Here is a 19,823-nt window from a genome sequence, read left to right as displayed (position 1 = left end):
TATCCAAATTTACCAAGCCCTCATTTACAACACTTTAAAGCAATAACAATTTTGAATTACAATGAAAAATCTCCCTGGTTTGTATTGAAATAAAATTCCGCAGGTAGATTGTTTTTAAATTGTAAGCAAATTTCATATCCCGACAACATTTCTTGTACTTTTTCAGGAGGTCAATCTGGCCTATGAAAATGTGAAGGAAGTAGATGGTTTGGATGTGTCCAAGGAGGGAACGGAGGCTTGGGAAGCTGCCATCAAAAGGTTAGTTCAAATGGAACATTTGTGGATTCCTTAAAAAAGTGAACATGATAGAGTGTGTGTATCCTTGAGAATTGAAATGACGACAGCACATACAGTATGGTAACTGTATTGGAGTATGGCAAAGAACCATTCTAGTACATCTTGTCTCCTGTAACCATAAATGTTTCTTATGAAGTGACCTTTGGTGTGTTTCTCATTTCCTGTGCAGATACGATGAGCGTATTGATCGTGTGGAGACTCGTATCACGGCCCGCCTGCGAGATCAGCTGGGAACAGCCAAGAATGCCAATGAAATGTTCCGCATCTTCTCCCGTTTCAACGCTCTCTTTGTGCGCCCTCATATCCGAGGTGCCATCAGGGAGTACCAAACACAGCTGATTCAGAGAGTCAAGGATGACATAGAAGCCTTGCATGATAAATTCAAAGTAAGTCTTTCCTTGCGGTCAGAATTGCCACACTTTTATGATTATTGTCTCTTTTTTGGTGCCATTAATTTAGACAATGCACTTGTTTGCACAACCTCTTATTTTCAACTTACCTACCTTATCCTTGTATGTAGTTTATCCTCATTGATCAACACTTGACCAACATTAAGGCAAAAAATTTTTTACCTTGTGCAGGTTCAGTATCCACAGAGCAAAGCTTACAAGATGAGCCGTGTCCGTGATCTGCCACCAGTATCTGGATCCATCATTTGGGCAAGACAGGTTAGTAGTCAGAACATACATCAGTGGTCTTCAAGTCTTTGAACACCCATTTTCCTGAATGTATAGATCAAACCTTGCTGTGTAAAAACAGAATAGGGAAGTATACTCAATGATTGTGGTACAGGTATTAAAATTTGGGTGTGAAAGCCGGTAGACCTGCACATATATCAGATACCAGTGTTTGACATAAAAATTTGTTGATTGAGCAAGAATTTTACCACTGTGCTACCCAATATGTAGTGAAGAGTAGTAAATAGTCTAACCTATGTCCCTCGATGAAATCTTATCTCTCTTGAAGATTGAACGTCAGTTGACTGCATACATGCACAGGGTGGAGGATGTGCTTGGTAAAGGCTGGGAGAATCACGTTGAAGGTCAGAAACTGAAAGGTGACGGTGACAGCTTCAGGGCCAAGTTGAACACACAGGAACTCTTTGATGATTGGGCCAGAAAGGTAAGAACTCACAGAAAGTAAAGTGAACAGCTGACTTGCCTGAATTGAGAAACAAAACTGCATTCAAGAAATGACATTTTTCATCATGAGACATGAGATGTTTTATGTACATATCATATTTATAAACATGACAGGAATTTAACCCTCATCCTGCCAGCTGGCCTATCACTTCCCCATATCCCAATTCAGTAAAAAGTGGTATTGGGCGTATCTTCACCCACTTTGCATGGTATGTCATAGCAGGTTCAGTCATAAATATCATGTTTACAGTACTGTATCTATATTTTGGGCCTTCAAGTCTTTATTAAAATGCAGCATACAGGATGTGTTATGCCCCATCTGTTAAACCAACTTAACCTGATGGTTACATATGAATGTGGTAGAATAAGGGTTAAAACTTCATAGCATACAAATGGCAAAAGGTATATGACTTCCTCAATTCACAGAAAAGCAAAAGGTTTCTTTGTCATCACTATGTCACACATCATCCGTAAGGACATTTTGATTTGTTTCACAGGTACAACAGAAGCACCTGGGAATCTCTGGTCGTATCTTTGCCATTGAAAGTCAACGTGCTCGCGGTGGTAGAGGTGGCAACGTACTCAAACTGAGAGTCAATTTTCTACCAGAGATCATCACACTGTCCAAAGAGGTAAAATAACACACAATTCTACTCAATCAGAATAGTTGTGACATTTTATCTGGCATCTGTAAAATATATCAATACTGTGTATTGCAGTTGGAGTAATTACAATAATGACCATGTAGTGCCCATCTCTGTCATGTGGGGAAATACAGTTTGGACTTTTTTGAATTGAATATTTGTTATGCTATTTACAATAGTACTCAAATCTTCAGCAGCATTTGTAAAGTGAGTAGAATTAGTGTGCTTTCAAGAGAATAGGGCATCTATCATCCGAAGTATATCAACATCGCAATTACTTGTATTGCTTTATACATTAGTCAATATGCAATCAGGTGCTACTAGGGAGAACACTACAATATGGGATGTTCAGCATTCTGTCATTTAGAAATGTTTTCCATAACATTTTACAAATTCCGGCCATTCTTCCTATGAACTGCATGATTGACATTGTCATTTGTCATTCTTTGCTCATCTTGCTAGGTGCGCAATCTGAAGTGGCTTGGTTTCCGTGTACCTTTGGGTCTTGTCAACAAAGCCCACCAAGCCAATCAGATGTACCCTTTTGCCATCTCTCTCATCGAAAGTGTCCGTACCTATGAGAGGACCTGTGAAAAGGTAAGACAGCAAAGTTGATGGATTCTGTTAGAAGTTTTGTTTTGCTGAATAAGGTCAGTGTTTAAAGTTGAACTAGAATCAGAAATTACAAACATTAAATTTTATAACTACCGGTATTTTTTCTGGAAGTACCTTTGCATTGCAAGAATCCACATTTTTGTGTGTATGATTGCACATCACCTTTAACCCAATCCAGCCTCTTTGTAATCTGGGTATGACTGAAATTTACTTTGCATATGACATGTTGCAAATAGATAGCTGAAATATTGAGAATTCCTGCTGTGGTGTGCTCTTGTTGACCATAATATTTCTTTGCTCTGATTTTTACCCAGGTTGAAGAATGCCCAAGCATCTCTCTGTTAGTGGCTGGTCTGAGAAAAGAAGTGCAAGCACTGATTGCTGAGGTAAGATTAACTCTCAAGTTCTGTTAAGTGCGATAGATTTGTCTGTTGTATTTCACATATTATGAATTGAACAACTCTGTTGTATTTGTTGGTCATACTGCCGATGACAGACACTTTAGGCAAGATTACGCTGACACTTTGCGGTTTAAGATTACATATTAATACATAGTATTGAAGTGCACTTGAACTTAGATTCACTCCCTAGCAAACAAAACAACCTGGATGGTCAAGATGGTCAGTTACAGAATCTGCGTCATGACGTGTTGTCTTCTTATTTCTCTCAGGGTATTGGATTAGGATGGGAATCGTACAAACTAGATCCGTATGTCCAGAGACTGGCTGAAGCCGTATTCAACTTCCAGGAGAAGGTAGGAAAAGTCACAACAATAGCAAAATGTTCTTCAGACAATTCACTGTGTGTATGAAACAACAAGACATTCAGAATCTCCTATCTTTATGTAAGGAAGTCAGGAAACCTTTCTGAAATATCACACAGTTTTGCTGTCGAGTTGAAATTAACAAGTGATGGTGTACCCTTTGACAGTGGAGTAGAAATCTTTTATATTCATATCCTACTTTATTCCCTGCCCAGGTTGATGACTTGTTGCTGATTGAAGAGAAGATAGATGTTGAAGTACGAAGTCTGGAGACCTGTGCTTTCAATGCCAATGTCTTTGGTGAAGTTTTGAATCGCATACAGAAAGCTGTCGATGACCTCAATCTTCACTCCTACTCCAACCTGCCTCAGTGGGTGGCAAGATTGGATAAAGAGGTGAGGGAGCCCATCATGACTGATCCATTCCCAGACTACCTTGCATGCAGTTTGTGTTTTTAGCTCCCATATAATATGCATATGTATATATGCAAATGGGAGGTATTTGTATAAGGTGGAAAATGTCGTCTGTATGTATGTATGTATGTATGTATGTATGTCCGTCCACATCAAAAACTCCTAAACCGTAGCACCTACTGTCTTAGTATTTGGGGTACAGGTGCACCTAGGGGTGGAGATGTGAATTTGTTCAAATGAACATGTCAGTGCCAAATTTATGCAAATGAGGGGAAAAAAGGAAAAATCCTGCAAATGGCTAAAACTCATAAGCAGTGGTCAGATTTGGTTGAAACTTGGTATGCAGATTTTTTTAGGTATTCTAAGTATGTGTGCAAAATTGGGATGAAATTTGCATGTTTGTATTTTTAGGGTATTTTTTTCCGTTTTTAGTCAAAAAATCTTGTTCTCTGAAATCGCTCATCTGATTGCTATGAAACTTCATATTCATGTTCCTCAGAATGACCTCAGTCATGCTTGTGCAAATTGTATTGATATTGTCATATTTGTAATTTTGGGGCAATTTTCATAATTTTTGATGAAAATTTTTTTTATCCAAAACTACTGATTTGATAGCTTTGATATTTGGTATACAGGTATCTAAGATTAATCCCAATATAATGTATTGAAGGTATGTTGAAACTGGCAATTTTTTATTTTGGGGCAATTTTTGCCTTTTTTGGTCAAAAAATTTTTCTCCTAAAACTTGTGATCTGGTAGCTTTGATATCTAGTGTACAGGTTCCTAGGGTTTATGTTAATTTGATATATTTAAAATTAGGATGAAATCTGCAATTTTGTATTTGGGGGGCAATTTTTCTCATTTTTGGTCAAAAAATTTGTTTCTCAAAATTTACTAGTCTGATTGCTTTGATATTTAGTAAACAGGTTCTTAGGGTTTTTGTTAATAAGATATATTGAAATTAAGTTGAAATCCGGAATTTTGAATTTTTGGGGCAACTTTGCGAAACTTTCAGTTTTACTGGGATATCTTTCATTTTGTATTTTTAAGATTTTTTTGGTAATTTTATACCTACTGGAACTAAGAGTATATAATGTGGTGATTTAGTAAGCATTTGATATGGTAAACTGTATTTGGTGTTGAAATGCAGTAAAAAAATCCTGGCAGATTTTGAAAAAATTCCATACAATAAATAAAAATTCAGCCAGAGAAGGTTTGACAAAACGAAAAGATTGGAGAGTGGGGAAAAAAAGAATGTACAATGGATCGGATAAAAAGATGTAATGTACGTCATCGATCTTCCAGACATCGTCCCTTATCAAATGGTCCACCCCGATGTATTTTTGCACGCGATTAACCATGCAGTGTATTTTAGTTTAAGGTGGTTGGAAAGGCTAGAGCGTCAGTTATAAATTTCAACAAAACTATTAAAATATAAAAGTAGTCAACATTCTCTGTGGAATAAAAAAACTAGACATTTGGGCACAAAGGCATTGCAGAGTTATAGCCTGTCAAAACTTCTGAAAAACTGACCAAATAAGAAGTTGGGGAGTCCTTAGTGTATTAACTATGGTAGAGGTCCCCTAGCTTTTAATAAAATGTTTGAAAAGGGAAAGTCATTATTTGCTGTTTTACAGGAAAGTTTGACAAGGTGGTGCTGGCATTCAGAGTGAGTGACTGCTATTGTAAATGCATTTTTAGATTCTTTGAGTGTCAAAGAGTGTCAAAAGTGAGATTAACCAAAAAAACTGCTCTATGACTTCAAAAGAGGGGTGCAAATATGGCTTGTTTTCAACATTTTTGACAGAATAACAGTTTTCCGACATAATTGTATACCAATTTAATCCAACTTTGAAATGAGATATGGACATGGAATTTTTACAGCCTATTAACAAGGTTACAGATAAGATTTGTACGGCACAATTTTCTTGTATTTGAAGTACTTTTTGAAAAATAACATTTTGAAATTTGAAAGAATTTTTAATTATTTTTTATATATAAACCCATGTAAAATCATGAAAACAAATTTTATTTACAAATCCTGCCGTACAAATCTTACAATAATAGTGTCAACATATTTATAACTAATTTGGTAATATTAATACTATCCAATTATTATGAATTCAAATATGTAAAAAAAATATGAAAATTAAATTTTAATATTTACTGGTGTCATATTTCAAAATCATGGCTGCAATATACAATTTTTATATTCTTTGAGAAAATATTAACTAAGGGAGTTATCCTGAAAATTTGAACTAAATATCTTGATTCTAACACTTGAAACTTGACATTAACTCTGAGAAAAGAATTGGTGCAAAAATAGCCTTTCCAACCACTTTAAGATGTCAAGTTAGGTAAGGATTTGAAAGGGATGGTCAAGTTCACCACAGTTTAATTTTATCTCTTGTTTCATCATCCTTGTGTAATTGGTTAAGTTTGTAAGTTGTTCCAGATGTTGATGCACCAGCTGTTCTGGAAGAAACAATGTTTACTTTTCCGTGTAGGGTTTCTGAGTTGATGATTGTATGTTGAAATTTCTCCATGTATCTGGTGTATAGGCAAAGTGTAAACATTGGTTGCATGTTATGTATTTCAGTCTTTGTCAAATATTGTAAATGAAAATCAAGAACAGTTTACTGTGTACTTGTAAAGATAACATATTTGTCAATACATAAACTGCCTTGCATATTGATTGTCTTCAAGATTATCACAGGAGTAGAAAAGGAAAAGAAACTAATCAACTAATCAAATTGCTGTAACATATTCACTCTCAGTGCCTGTATAGGTCTATACTTAACTATTTTATCATAACATTAAGCTGTTCGTTATCTCCATGAGCCACGGCACACTTGGGGTCAATGTCATCACTCTGTGCCAGTCTGTGTATGTCAGTCTGTCTGTATATGTATGTCCATGTTTTATACAATTGTTGACTTGTTTTGATAACTATATGGGAGCGAACAGTGATGTTGTCACTATATTTTAATCCCCAGACTACCTAAATACCAGAAGTTGATTCTTTTTCAATCCTCAGACCACTTTGAGTGCCAGAAGTTGACAGCGCCATAGTGAATTACCACATAACTTGAATGCCAGTGAATTTCAGCAAGATCCTTTATGTGTTCATAGTATAGTTGGTACAGCATTTTACGAATTGCGGTTGTCAAGGGGTGAACTTCTTTACTTATAACCTGAATAGGCCAAACCCGGAATTCGAATCGACCACGGTACAAAAAAGCCATGTGCGCAAACGCGCATAGACGTACGTGTATTTCCATACGCGTTCAGTACACATGTGGGTTTGTTTGTACCGGCATCACGTGATTATTTGGGCGTACTTAGTATGTAGAACGTCGTGCGCATCGCGTCCTTTTTATTCCGGAGTAGAACCATTAGTGGACTTTGTACAAGTCTTCCTCAAAACTTAAGTAAATGGAAATGTTTCTCTAGAGTAATTTCGTCTTCCCTGTGACATGATTGATAGGTTGAGAAGCGACTTGCAAGCAGACTGCAGGCAGGTCTCAGAGCTTGGACAAAATGTCTACTTGGGGAAACAGTTCAAGACCAAGATGATACCATGGACACTGATGCACCAACAGCTCACAAACCAGGAGGAGAGCCTCAGATTACAGTATGTGTTGACTTCTCACCTTTACCTCTCTGATCACATTGTATTGGCAATAAACAGAATGTTTTTGTCCAACAGTGCCTTATCAGGCATATGTCTGACGTTTCAATGAAAACTTGTGTTCTTTACTTACATGTAGATCCAACAAAACCTACAAACGACCTTCTTGTCCTGTACTCTACAGTAGCTAAATATGAATACCTCAAATTCATTAAATTCAGCATTTGCTCTGGTAGTCTCTCAAAATGATGGACATACTGTAATCACAAGAAAAAATCAAAAGTGTGCGGAGGTTTGTTTTTGAGTCGCTATTGATAAGCAAGCTTTTTAATGGTATAGTCTAGATTTCTGTGTGAGTTAAACACAAGAATCATGTTATTGTACACATAAAGCATCATACTACAGAAGTTATAAATTGAAGTCATCAGTCATGCCTAAAATCAAGTGTCTCCAACAATTCAAAACAGAAGTTAATGAGGGTCACCTATCCAAGTTTAACACACAAGTTTGATTTGTGAAACAGATTGATGCAGAATTGTTGGTTTCATTTTTCAGGGTCTGATCCATGAGTTGAGAATCACCAACCAGGTGATGTACCTGAGTCCACCAATTGAAGAGACAAGATACCAGTTGATGCAACAGCTGTTTGCTTGGGAAGCCATTGTCTGCAACCAGAAACGTATCCAGAGTCAGAGATACCAGGTAAGTGCCGAACAAAAAAGTCTTCATCAGTGTTGAAGGTTTCATCTGTTTAAAAATAAGAAAAAGGAAAACATGTACAGGAATCGCATTCAGGTGAAAAGCCTAGATGTCTAATTTTTATTAAGTGTAATTTTTTCTTTGAACACTTCTTCTGAAGACATCTTCAAGTATGAGAAACTTAAGTTCAAAATAACTGTAAGACCTAATTGATGGGTATTTAGGTGACTCATCTAGTGAAATTGATCTTGTGGAAGACAGTTTGACCTTTGCCATCTAATAAAAAAATTGAACATACTTTCAACGAAATTCAGTATAATTATACTGTTAAATCCTCTGGAGAAAAAGCATGAATTTGTTGGTTGAGTTTACATATTCTTTGAACGGCCACTTTCCCTTATACTGGACAGAAGGTGTTTTTAGTGGATGGACTGTGGTTAGACAATATACCTAATATTTTGCTGTGTATTTCAGGTTGGACTTGACCACCATGAGTCCGAAACTGAGACCACTTATCGTAGTTTGTTGACACAGCTGACCGATGGTCCCAGTGCCCTGGATGATTCATACAGTGCCATCGCTGAAACCATCAACAAAGTACAGGAGTATATCAAGGTAAGGAAATGACTCAAGCTAGAACTAAAGAATTTTGGATGATGCACGTGTTAAAATTCTATATATTGGTATAGTAATGAAACATGAAGATTTCCATCCTATTTCTCTGTGCACACACATACACAAACACATGCAAATGCACACACACACACACACACATGTATGTGCATGGACACACACAAACATGTACAGCATGCACACATGTGCATGTGCGAGTTCACACACACACATACACACACACACACACACACACACACACACACACACACACACCAATACTTAGAGATAACAATCAGAGCTGCTGAAAATCCTTCCCTTCACAAGATTCTCTAACAAAACCACTCACATGTAAATCACAGAAAGCAAGTGATACCAATATCTTATTGTAGACACTAGATTTTAGAAAGAGATAAGATGCAATCTAAGCAATATTGTATTGTGTGCTCTTTTTCTTCACTGCTAGGTCTGGCTACAGTACCAGTCACTGTGGGACATGCAACCACACAACATCTATGGACGACTTGGAGAAAACCTGAACAACTGGATGCAACTGCTTGTTGAAATCAGGTAGGAAAGAAAAGTATATACCAATACACGTACTAACAGTCTCATATATGTAATCAGTATGGCCCATTCTTAAAATTGTTTCTTATGAATTTCAATGTTCAGTCCCACAAAATTTTAACCTTAGTTCTCAATGATATTTACTTAAATGCAAAAAGTGTATGTCTGCCTAACATGTGTTGCTTTCATATCCCCAGACAAGCCCGTACTACATTTGACACCTCAGAGACACGTAAGGAGTTTGGCCCAATCGTTGTAGACTATGCCAAAGTACAGTCAAAGGTCAACTTGAAATACGACTCTTGGCACAAAGAAGTGCTGAGCAAGTTCGGTACCATGCTTGGTGATGAAATGTCAGACTTCCATCTCTCTGTGTCCAAGGTGAGCACATAAAAATATCTGTCTTTGAATTACTAGCTTTTCTGGGATACCTCCGCTTCCACAGATACACTGTGATCTTAGAAACTCACAATCTAATTGGACCTTTTGCATGTGTTTTACTTCACAGTCACGTTCTGAGTTGGAAAGTCAGTCCATTGACACGGCCAGTACATCAGATGCTGTCAGTTTCATCACATATGTGCAAGGCTTGAAACGCAAAGTCCGATCCTGGGAGAGACAGGTTGATGTAAGTGTAATCCTTGATAAAAGATGTTTCATAGTTAAACACTTCAATCAAGATACCGCGGGAGACAAAGTGGAAATAACATTTTACAATAGATCAAAACTATTAAAATACTCACTGATGGGAACATTTTGAAGTGGCAAGTCCAACTTTGTTTCCATGGCAACATTCCTGTATCCAAAGAAAACTGAAATATGTCAATAACTTTCTTGTCTGTTCTACCATATGCTATAGTTTTCTTTGAGTTCATTGCATGCCACCGTTGTAGGTCTCATGGTTCCTGAATATTACATGAATTAGATAAAGCACAACAGACGTATAGAACCTATGAAATATAAGTCAAATCCAAATCCACTTGTTTTGCTTCCCTTTGAAACAAAGTGTCTTATAGATTGATGTGTAGCTGAAAAGATGACTGGTTGTATCACAGTGTCAATGAAAGATCTTACAGGATATTTGGACAGGCTGTATGGCTTCACAATGAACCCTTTGCACTTTGTTTCATGTGACAGGTTTACAAGAATGGTCAGCGTCTGCTTGAGAAACAGAGATTCCAGTTCCCATCCTCCTGGCTGTATGTGGACAACATTGAAGGAGAATGGGGTGCTTTCAATGAGATTATGAAGAGGAAAGATGGATCCATTCAACAGCAGGTAAAGCATTGCAGATAAACTGGAATAGCTCATCAATCCACAATGGGCATTTCCATTATATATGTTCAGTAAAAATAGGATTGTGGAGGGAGTCTTTCAGGTAAAGTTAATTCTCAGAAGTTGAAAAGCAGACTAATCTGTGAATTCAACATGAAATTTGGATTCCCCAAATTTAGAAAAATACAATGCTGACAAGAATTTTTAGTCTTGTTATACCGGTAATAAGAGCCTGCAGGGCTCAAAAAAAAAAAATACAATATGCATGAATATATAGCCAGGTCAAGAGGAATGAAAAAAAATTTAATTTACTGCAGTGCTTCAGTGGCTATTTTGTTGGATGCTGAGAATTTATGGTGTGCAAATTTTGTGAATATTTCACAGGTTGCCAGTTTACAAATGAAGATAGTGTCTGAAGACCAGGCTGTGGAAGGACGTACAACTGACTTACTCACTGAATGGGAGAAAGGAAAACCAACACAGGTATATTAAATTTTAACCCTGTAAATTGACATTGACATTGTTTTTCTGCATTTCAAGAAGTACTTTGGTATAGTTAGGCAATCAGCTGCTTCTGCTCATTTGAAAACCTCCAGCAGTTATATGCTGTTGCAAAATACTGCCTTAAACTAAAATGTAAAAGTGAAATAACTGACCAGTGATTGAAATGTTTTTATTATCATGTTTGACAAATGTTAAGAGTTTTTGTCACAGAATGGAAAGCCTTCTTAACATCACAATTCCATATTTTGTTGCAGGGCGATATGAAACCAGACAGCGCCCTCAAGGCAATCACTATCCTAGAAGGCAAGTTTGCAAGACTGAAAGAAGACAGAGATAATGTAGCCAAAGCTAAAGAGGCACTTGAATTGCAAGAGCCAGGTGAGATACTCCATATAGATATCATGTGTAGAGCAAATTTTAGCTTCATAGCCAGAGATGTTTTTGAGTTATACTGTATATAGAGTGTAAAAGTATGAAGTGCACAAAGGTTCAGTGTGCACAGAAATTTTAGTAGCTTGCAGGGGTATATGTGCTAGAATATATGTGTGTTAGCAGTGTTTCCCCTGGGTCCCAAAATCTTATAGCAAATTTGGCTAGAACCCTAAAAAATTATTCGCCAAACGAGATATTCAATTAGCCAAGCCGATATCACTGATCACAAATGACGTCATTTCTTTCTCATTAATATGCAAAAATAAATATTTGTCTGCATTTTCCGTAAGAATGACGGAAATAAACCCTGTTAGTGCTACTATGGATACTAAAAGTAACACCAATTTATGGTTCAGATTACAAGGTGCCAACATCATCCACGCATACAACATAAAATTTGTCCGAATTTCAAGCGACACCACGCGAGCGACACTTGTCCAAAGTTAGGCGTATGCAACTATATTCAGTAACAAACCTGAAATCGCTATCGTGCGATACTGTACATATCGCTACAGACAACGGCACGAAACCTGGTTCAGCATACTAGTTTTTTCAAACGAATCAGATATCCATTCTCGTAGCAGTTCGAAAGTAAAATACTCTCAGACTTGAGAAATATGTGCATTTTTTAGACTTCCAATACATCTGCTTTACGCTTGAAGTTTAGCAAGCGAAGCTCGGCGCTCGGACAGCGCACAGCGTATCAATGGAGCTCGGGTCAGGGGTCATCATCAAAGACGTCAGTGTGTATTCACAGCAAGCTTGCCATGGATCGCGGAAATCACGGATCATAATTCCAAATGTTCACGTCTATTATGTAAACAGAACCGTAAAATATCAAATATATACCATTTTGATATGGAGAAACATCTTTTTGTTTCACTGACGATCAAGTTAAATGCTCAAATATCGCGACAAGACTTAGCGTATTTGCACGATGTGAATGCGGAACTAGGCCGTAGCGACTCAGCGGACGAGCGAGCGCCTTCTCTGAAAGTCCGATGTCACGTCACAATACACCACGGTCCGTGATACACTGAAAATTGTCGCGAATTTATATTTAAGGAAGCCAATTCACACAAGTTTCTAACGCCAGTAAAGGTATTTTCTTGTTGGCAGCAATACACCACGAACAGTTTCGCTATTCAGGTGTGCCTTACTCGCTCTACGTTCTAAAAATGCCATGCGTATGCATACCGCGCTACCTTCCTTTCCAAATTCACGGTCGACTTTCGTACATTGATCATAATCTTTCTTTCCATTTCATAGCTTTACTTGCGCGTAGAATGTGTGTTGTAGGGGTGGTTCCCCCCATATTGGTGGAGCAGCCAAAGTCAAAAAGGAAAGTTTGCCGTTTTTGCTTAGTTTCACAGTCACTACGATCCTTCAGTGTTGACGATGACATGGCTGTCACTGCACGGATTTATCACACATTGCGCGTAGTCAAACCCAAAACTTCGCAACATTTTAGTCAACTAGTCATGATATACATGCGGTACTATTAATTTGTGAGTTATTTCGTTACAATTTATTCATACTGTATGTGTTACAAATAGGATCTCCTGACGCATAAGGTCGGGGATGTATAGAGATAAAGCATGACGTCTCAAGTAGAAAGCAGGACATCGATGTGCGCGCGGACAGACAAAGTGATGACGTCATAGTGCAATTTTCGATTCGCAAGTTTGGCTAACTTTTGCCAAAATCTTCTCGCCAAACGCTACTTTTTTCTCGCATTTGCGATTTGGCGAGCGGGCAGCGGAAACACTGGTTAGGTATCGCATGCTCTTATTTGTCTTTTTGTTTGGGAAAGCTGCTATTTGAAAATGATAGGACAATGTTGGAACTTCATCAAACAGAGCATAAACAAAAGATTTTAAGAGAGATATAAATGATTAGTTTTATTCCCTTCGTGAAAAAAGTTGAACACATGGTGAGATGAGTGTCAGAAAGAGGCTTTGAAACAATAAAGATGACAAGATATTGACCGCTTGAAATAAAATATTGGCAATTCCAAGAATAGTGAATTCACTCATATTCTACATCCTCTCCCAGGTACTGTCAGTATCAGTGAAGACAGAGTAACTGTAGCACTTGAAGAATTGCAGGATCTGAAAGGTGTGTGGTCTGAACTCTCCAAGGTGTGGGAGCAAATCGACAGTCTCAAGGACACACCATGGATGACAGTGGCACCAAGAAAGGTAAAGAAACATCAGTGTTCAGACCGACAATTGTAAATTTTATCAAAGTTCCTTGTCAGACAATTGGAGAGCTGTAATGATGTGTAGTGAATAATATCAGTTGCCAGATTATCGAAAATTTGTCCATTCATATGATTTCACTAAAAATGGTTGTCTGCTTCGCATTCCTAAAAAAGCTGGTAACATGTTTTTTCAGCAAAGTTTATTTATGATGCATCAGTATTGTACTGGTAAATCCTCAAGAGAAAAAGGATGAGTATTGGATATTTGCATACGCTCACTCGGGCCTGCCACGTCTAACGAAATGTAAGCAAAGTGTTATTGACACTTTCTTTTTCAGTTGAGACAAAGTCTTGACGGACTGTTGACGCAGTTGAAGAGTTTCCCTGCCAGGCTGAGACAGTATGGATCTTATGAATTTGTCAACAAGACTCTCAAAGGATATGCTAAGGTTGGTTCAGCTTTACAACAAGAATTGCAGGGGGAGGGGCAACTTTAATGGCCTGACAATGCTACAAATACAGCACATCCATATTTGAGCAAAGACTCTACTCACCATTGCACATGCATCATAGGCATGTATTATTTCATGAGATTAGTACGGCATCAAATTTATACACTATACCACAGTTTCACAAGAAAGCGAGAGTGACACTGACTGGACAACTCCTCTTTAATCATAGCACACCCAAAATAAAAATAGAAATGGTTTTCAGCAGAAAATTGAAGTTTTGTCAACTACAAGTGAAAGCCATGTGAGTAATATGCAGATTACCAACCAGTATTCTTGTCATTGATCAAGTCCATCCCATTATTGCGATATGATAACAATCCCTGCCCATTTTTCTTTTCCTGCATCTATGTCACTCCTAATATCCATTACTTCTCTCTGCATAACAACAGGTCAATGTGCTGATTGTGGAACTGAAATCAGACGCTCTGAAGGAACGTCACTGGAAACAGTTGATGAAGAGGCTGCGTGTCAGCTGGATGCTGTCTGATTTGACCCTGGGTCAGATATGGGATGTGGATCTCCAGAAGAATGAAGGCACAGTCAAAGATGTACTGATGGTGGCACAGGGTGAAAAAGCCCTGGAAGAATTCTTGAGAATGGTAAGACAGTGAATTAGAGCAAAAGGCGTAAAGGCTAATCAACTCTATAAATACATTTGAACTTTACAAATTTTCTTCAATGATTTCTCGACTTAGGAAGTTTTAATAGAATTTGATAATTATGTAGCAGTGTTAATGAAATGTTTTTGCTATTTGAGAACTGAGTTTGCTATAAATGTTATGTTGTAATGGCAGAAAAAATGAACCTGCTTAATTGATTTTGCTGGATATTTCACATTTCGTACGTAGAATACTACATGTTCGACATGTTCATCTACAATTCCCTGTGAACAGGTTCACACTAACCATCAATAACAATGGATTTGGACCAAACCATGGTGGTGAAAAGGTAAACACAAAGAAAAAATGACAGATAAATGAACAGACAAAGCTAACAAGAGCCACACTTCGTAGTGTAAATTCTGCATGATGTATTGACTCAAGCAGTGTCATGAGTAAAGAGTGAAAAACTAGTACTTGCAAACCACTTCATCATGGTATCTGTGTTCTGTCTTGTCCAGGTGCGCGAGTCATGGCAGACATATCAACTAGATCTCATCAACTATCAGAACAAATGCCGATTGATCAGAGGTTGGGATGACCTCTTCACTAAGGTCAAAGAACACATCAACAGTGTCGCTGCAATGAAGTTGTCACCTTACTACAAGGTAAAGATAAAACTTTCCTCATTGTTTTGATTTGACTGCCTCTCACTGGAATTAACCTAGAGGGTCAGTTTTATCAGTTATGTATAAACATTTGTTTTTTAGTTTATGCTTAAAACCAAACTGCCTCATAAAAATGTAACAGATTTTCATCCAAGGCTCTAATGTACGTCAGACACTTTATGACCATTGATGGCTTCTTCATGTCCATAGCCAAGTCAGGGAACTACAGTGACCTGAGAGGAAAGGGGGCATGGTTTCTTTAGTATAGCAGTCTAGCCGTGGGCAAAGGTTTCAGTATTGTGATTACTGTTTGAGTGGAAACACTGAAGTTTTACCAGCTAGTGTTGTCACTACAAATTCCGTTTTGGTGCAGTCATAGATTTAGGAATAAGAGCAGTGACAATGTCATAGAAAATCCCATTGTAATTTTCCATGCAGGAATTTGAACAATACTTGTTGTCAATGCAGTTAACTGATAACAAGAATTAATATTTGTCAATACTCATATTTACGGTTTTACTGAAGTTTCCTAGATCCTGATCATCTCAAGTTGTGATAACAGCATCACAAGAATGGTTGACAGAAACAATGTATTTGTGTTTGTATCTGTGGTAGGTGTTTGAGGATGATGCTCTTGCATGGGAAGAGAAGCTGAACCGTATCAACGCCCTATTTGATGTCTGGATTGATGTGCAGAGGCGATGGGTGTACCTGGAAGGTATCTTCACAGGCAGTGCTGATATCAAACATCTCCTACCTGTGGAAACACAGAGATTCTCAAGGTATGTAAAGATATTGCCTTTTTCAGTGGCAGCAAGCAGATACTGCTTCTTTCAGTGAGTACAGATATTTCAATGAAGCCACAGTTTGAACATCAATATGGCTCAGATTTATTTTTTCTTTGAAATTCATCAACTGTTCTCTTTTATCCACAGCATCAGCACAGAGTTCTTGGCTCTGATGAAGAAGGTGAGCAAATCTCCTCTGGTTCTTGATGTGTTGAACATCCAAGGAGTTCAAAGGTCATTGGAGAGACTGGCCGACCTCCTGGGCAAGATCCAGAAAGCTCTTGGAGAGTACTTGGAAAGGGAAAGATCATCCTTCCCAAGGTAAGACTGGAAAACCAAGTGTTTCAGAATACAGCTGATATGATAGGTCACCCCAAGTTGTGATTCAAAAATACCATTGCAATGACAAGGTTAGAACTATATGCAAGGAGTTTGCAGTAGCAAATGTGATAGAATCATTGTTACTTTGTCACAGAACAAAGGACATGTGTTATGATATAAGTTGCACTAGATTGTAACATTGTGTCAACCCAGTACTTTAGTATTTACACAAATTTGGTACTTTAGCCAACCAGTGTAATGAGCTTCTGCAAGATAAAGCAATGTCCACATTTCAAAAAAAAACTGCCAATAGTGGAAAAACTGTCAAAGTCAGCACTTTGTCATCTGGAATATATACTAACAGATTCTCTGTAACCAATTTATCAGAACACAGAATTGTAATATTCACCAATTCTAATGCCAGGCAGATGTAGCAAGAGATGTAGTCCTGCCTGTAAAATGTAAACCTTGTCCTAGCTAACTGAATGACCCAGAGACACTGGTTGTATGACTACTGCTTCTGAATTCTTGATCAGGTTCTACTTTGTTGGAGATGAAGACTTGTTGGAGATCATCGGTAACAGCAAGAATGTTGGCAGACTACAGAAACACTTCAAGAAGATGTTTGCCGGTGTTGCTTCCCTGATTCTCAACGATGATCACACTGTTGTACAAGGCATTGCATCCAGGGAAGGAGAAGAGGTGAGTTTCGCCAAGTCTCTGCGAGTCTAAGCATCACTGCCTCTATGTATATGTGTTTATGTATATGACTTGTGAACAGGTAATCATGTATGTGAATAGACAGGCCACTAGAATATCCCATCAGTCATTCTTCATTCTATAATTACAATTGCTGTGGCCCCAGACCAGTCTTTCATGTTTGCATCTAACATCACAGATTTGAAACGTATTGCCAGTATACTTAATTAAGCATAGAAAATTATCAGGATATGTGTACAACAAATATCTTTCATCATCATTTATTAATTAGTTCACATCAGTAAAATTGTAAGCCAGCAATCTCTTAAAGTTTTCATCATTGAGCAAGCATCGATTGCAAGCAGTGGTTCTTAACATGTGTTAGTAACAGATGCATGTCCCCTCCCATCTGAAAGCAAGGTGCACTCATGTATTTAGAATTTAATACATGTAGATCAGCTACAGTCAATTCATCCCTCCATTGAATTGAATCACCTTTCCCTCCCACCATGCCAGGTGCGCTACAAGACACCAGTGTCCATCAAAGAAAATCCCAAGATCAATGAATGGCTGACCCTGGTAGAGAAGGAAATGAGAGTCACCCTAGCTAAGCTGCTAGCTGCAGCCGTCCAAGGTGTCTCAGAGTTCAGAGATGGCAATGTAGATGGCAACAAGTATATCCAATGGGTGGATCAATACCAGGTAATAATGTTGACAATGAAAACTGCTCATCATATTAATGAACAGCCAAACTTTTTGTAACAAACAACTTCAGGATTTTATGAACTCTGTTAAATTTTAAGCATGACAATAAGTATTCATATATGCAAAGGTTATTTATGAGATTTTAGCTACTATAGAGTATAGTCTATTGAAGCTATTGAGATGGGTATCCATCTGGCATCCGGTGTCAGTCAGTCTGTATGTATGTATGTATAATGTACATCCATTTGTGAGGATGTCTGTCCACTCAAATATTTTTTAGGTATGCAGATCAAACAATAATCACTCATGAAAATTTGAGTACTGAACATCGTACACTACATTTTGATTAAAGCCTCTCTGTATAGTAACAACCTGCATCAGTTTCACAATTTTGCATGTGCTAATTTATATGGGACAAACTCTATTCTTTCTTGTAAGGTTTTACATAAACCAAGGAGACATTGAAATGTTCAGGACGTCACAACTCTGCCCAATACTGCAACACCATCATCCATAAACAATACTAATGATATACGTGGATTTATTCCAACCTTTGTCTCTCCCCAACAGGCTCAGCTGGTTGTATTGTCGGCCCAGATTGCTTGGTCAGAGAGTGTAGACAGAGCTCTACAAGAGATCTCCCAGAGTGGCACTGCTAACCTGAAACCACTGGAGAATGTTCTCCAGAATGTCCAAGCTACCTTGAATGTGCTGGCTGACTCTGTACTCCAAGAACAACCGCCTGTCAGAAGAAAGAAACTGGAACATCTGGTAAGATGATTTACAAAAATACTGTGTTTATATAGTTAAACTATGGCCATCTGCATGCATGGTTTTCTTGCATTTCCTTGTTACATTGCCAGCATCTGGGCAGGGGAAAGTGTTCTGTTCATCTTTCCAGAAATGTTGATGTTTAATGTGCTCACTTCAAAATCTGATTACTATCTTGGAAATCTTTCTTTGGATCACTTCAATCTGTTACTTTGTGTGTCAGAGTTCAACTTTTGTAGAGGTGCAGTAAGTGGTAGAGCACAAGCAGCAATGCCGTTTCATTCCAGAGTATTCCATATTACTGCCTTATGATCACCCTTACATCACCATACTTTTGGTGCATGCATGGGGTAGGTTGACATATGTAAAGGATAATCAAGATGAAAGAGTTCAATCTGAAGACATAAGAAGCAGCAAGTAAAACCGTTTCACCCCACTTCTCAGTGCAGAGGTCCTACCTAGCCATAGAGAACAAAAAGCTTGAACCAACATTTTGGGGGAAGAGGGTTAGAGGTTTCTCAATACTGGATAGATTGCTTCTGTAATGGATGAATTACAGGTACTATGTATAAGATGGGATTCAATTCTCTGGATCTTTTTGAAATACCGTTTCAGTTCAATATTTCACACCCTATGTTTTGGTTGTATACATGTAGATCACCGAGCTGGTGCATCAGCGTGACGTGACTAGAATGCTAGTTAAGAACAAGGTATCCACCGTGGACAACTTTGACTGGATCTGTCAGATGAGGTTCTATTTCGACCCCAAGAACTCAGATGTTCTGAAGCAGCTGTCCATCCACATGGCCAATGCCCGTTTCAACTACGGCTTTGAGTATCTAGGTGTGCAAGACAAGCTGGTACAGACACCACTGACTGATAGATGCTATCTAACCATGACACAAGCACTGGAGAGTAGACTCGGTGGTTCTCCATTTGGTAAGAGTCACAATTATTGCTCTC

The 19,823-nt window shown here is 38.0% G+C and overlaps 1 protein-coding gene across 1 annotated transcript in view; it reads left to right on the top strand.

Annotated features, from left to right (window-relative positions):
• Positions 1–19,823, top strand: part of LOC139149364 (cytoplasmic dynein 1 heavy chain 1-like) — a 73,777-nt gene that overhangs the window by 6,259 nt on the left and 47,695 nt on the right. The window contains exons 9-36 of the mRNA XM_070721088.1: positions 167–258; positions 467–683; positions 879–965; positions 1,264–1,419; positions 1,937–2,071; positions 2,546–2,680; positions 3,013–3,084; positions 3,369–3,452; positions 3,677–3,856; positions 7,362–7,508; positions 8,061–8,207; positions 8,679–8,819; positions 9,283–9,386; positions 9,581–9,764; positions 9,892–10,011; positions 10,521–10,661; positions 11,043–11,141; positions 11,417–11,540; positions 13,650–13,795; positions 14,136–14,246; positions 14,699–14,908; positions 15,430–15,576; positions 16,192–16,358; positions 16,512–16,685; positions 17,222–17,387; positions 17,901–18,086; positions 18,660–18,860; positions 19,517–19,799. Coding sequence (XP_070577189.1) covers positions 167–258; positions 467–683; positions 879–965; positions 1,264–1,419; positions 1,937–2,071; positions 2,546–2,680; positions 3,013–3,084; positions 3,369–3,452; positions 3,677–3,856; positions 7,362–7,508; positions 8,061–8,207; positions 8,679–8,819; positions 9,283–9,386; positions 9,581–9,764; positions 9,892–10,011; positions 10,521–10,661; positions 11,043–11,141; positions 11,417–11,540; positions 13,650–13,795; positions 14,136–14,246; positions 14,699–14,908; positions 15,430–15,576; positions 16,192–16,358; positions 16,512–16,685; positions 17,222–17,387; positions 17,901–18,086; positions 18,660–18,860; positions 19,517–19,799 — 4,156 coding nt within the window. The remainder of the gene's footprint in view (positions 1–166; positions 259–466; positions 684–878; positions 966–1,263; positions 1,420–1,936; positions 2,072–2,545; positions 2,681–3,012; positions 3,085–3,368; positions 3,453–3,676; positions 3,857–7,361; positions 7,509–8,060; positions 8,208–8,678; positions 8,820–9,282; positions 9,387–9,580; positions 9,765–9,891; positions 10,012–10,520; positions 10,662–11,042; positions 11,142–11,416; positions 11,541–13,649; positions 13,796–14,135; positions 14,247–14,698; positions 14,909–15,429; positions 15,577–16,191; positions 16,359–16,511; positions 16,686–17,221; positions 17,388–17,900; positions 18,087–18,659; positions 18,861–19,516; positions 19,800–19,823) is intronic.

This window comes from Ptychodera flava, chromosome 14 (genome assembly GCF_041260155.1).
Source record: "Ptychodera flava strain L36383 chromosome 14, AS_Pfla_20210202, whole genome shotgun sequence".
In the NCBI taxonomy this organism is placed as follows: Eukaryota; Metazoa; Hemichordata; class Enteropneusta; family Ptychoderidae; genus Ptychodera; species Ptychodera flava.
The sequence above is the reverse complement of the archived record's forward strand: the minus strand, read 5'-3'. Positions and strand labels throughout refer to the sequence as shown.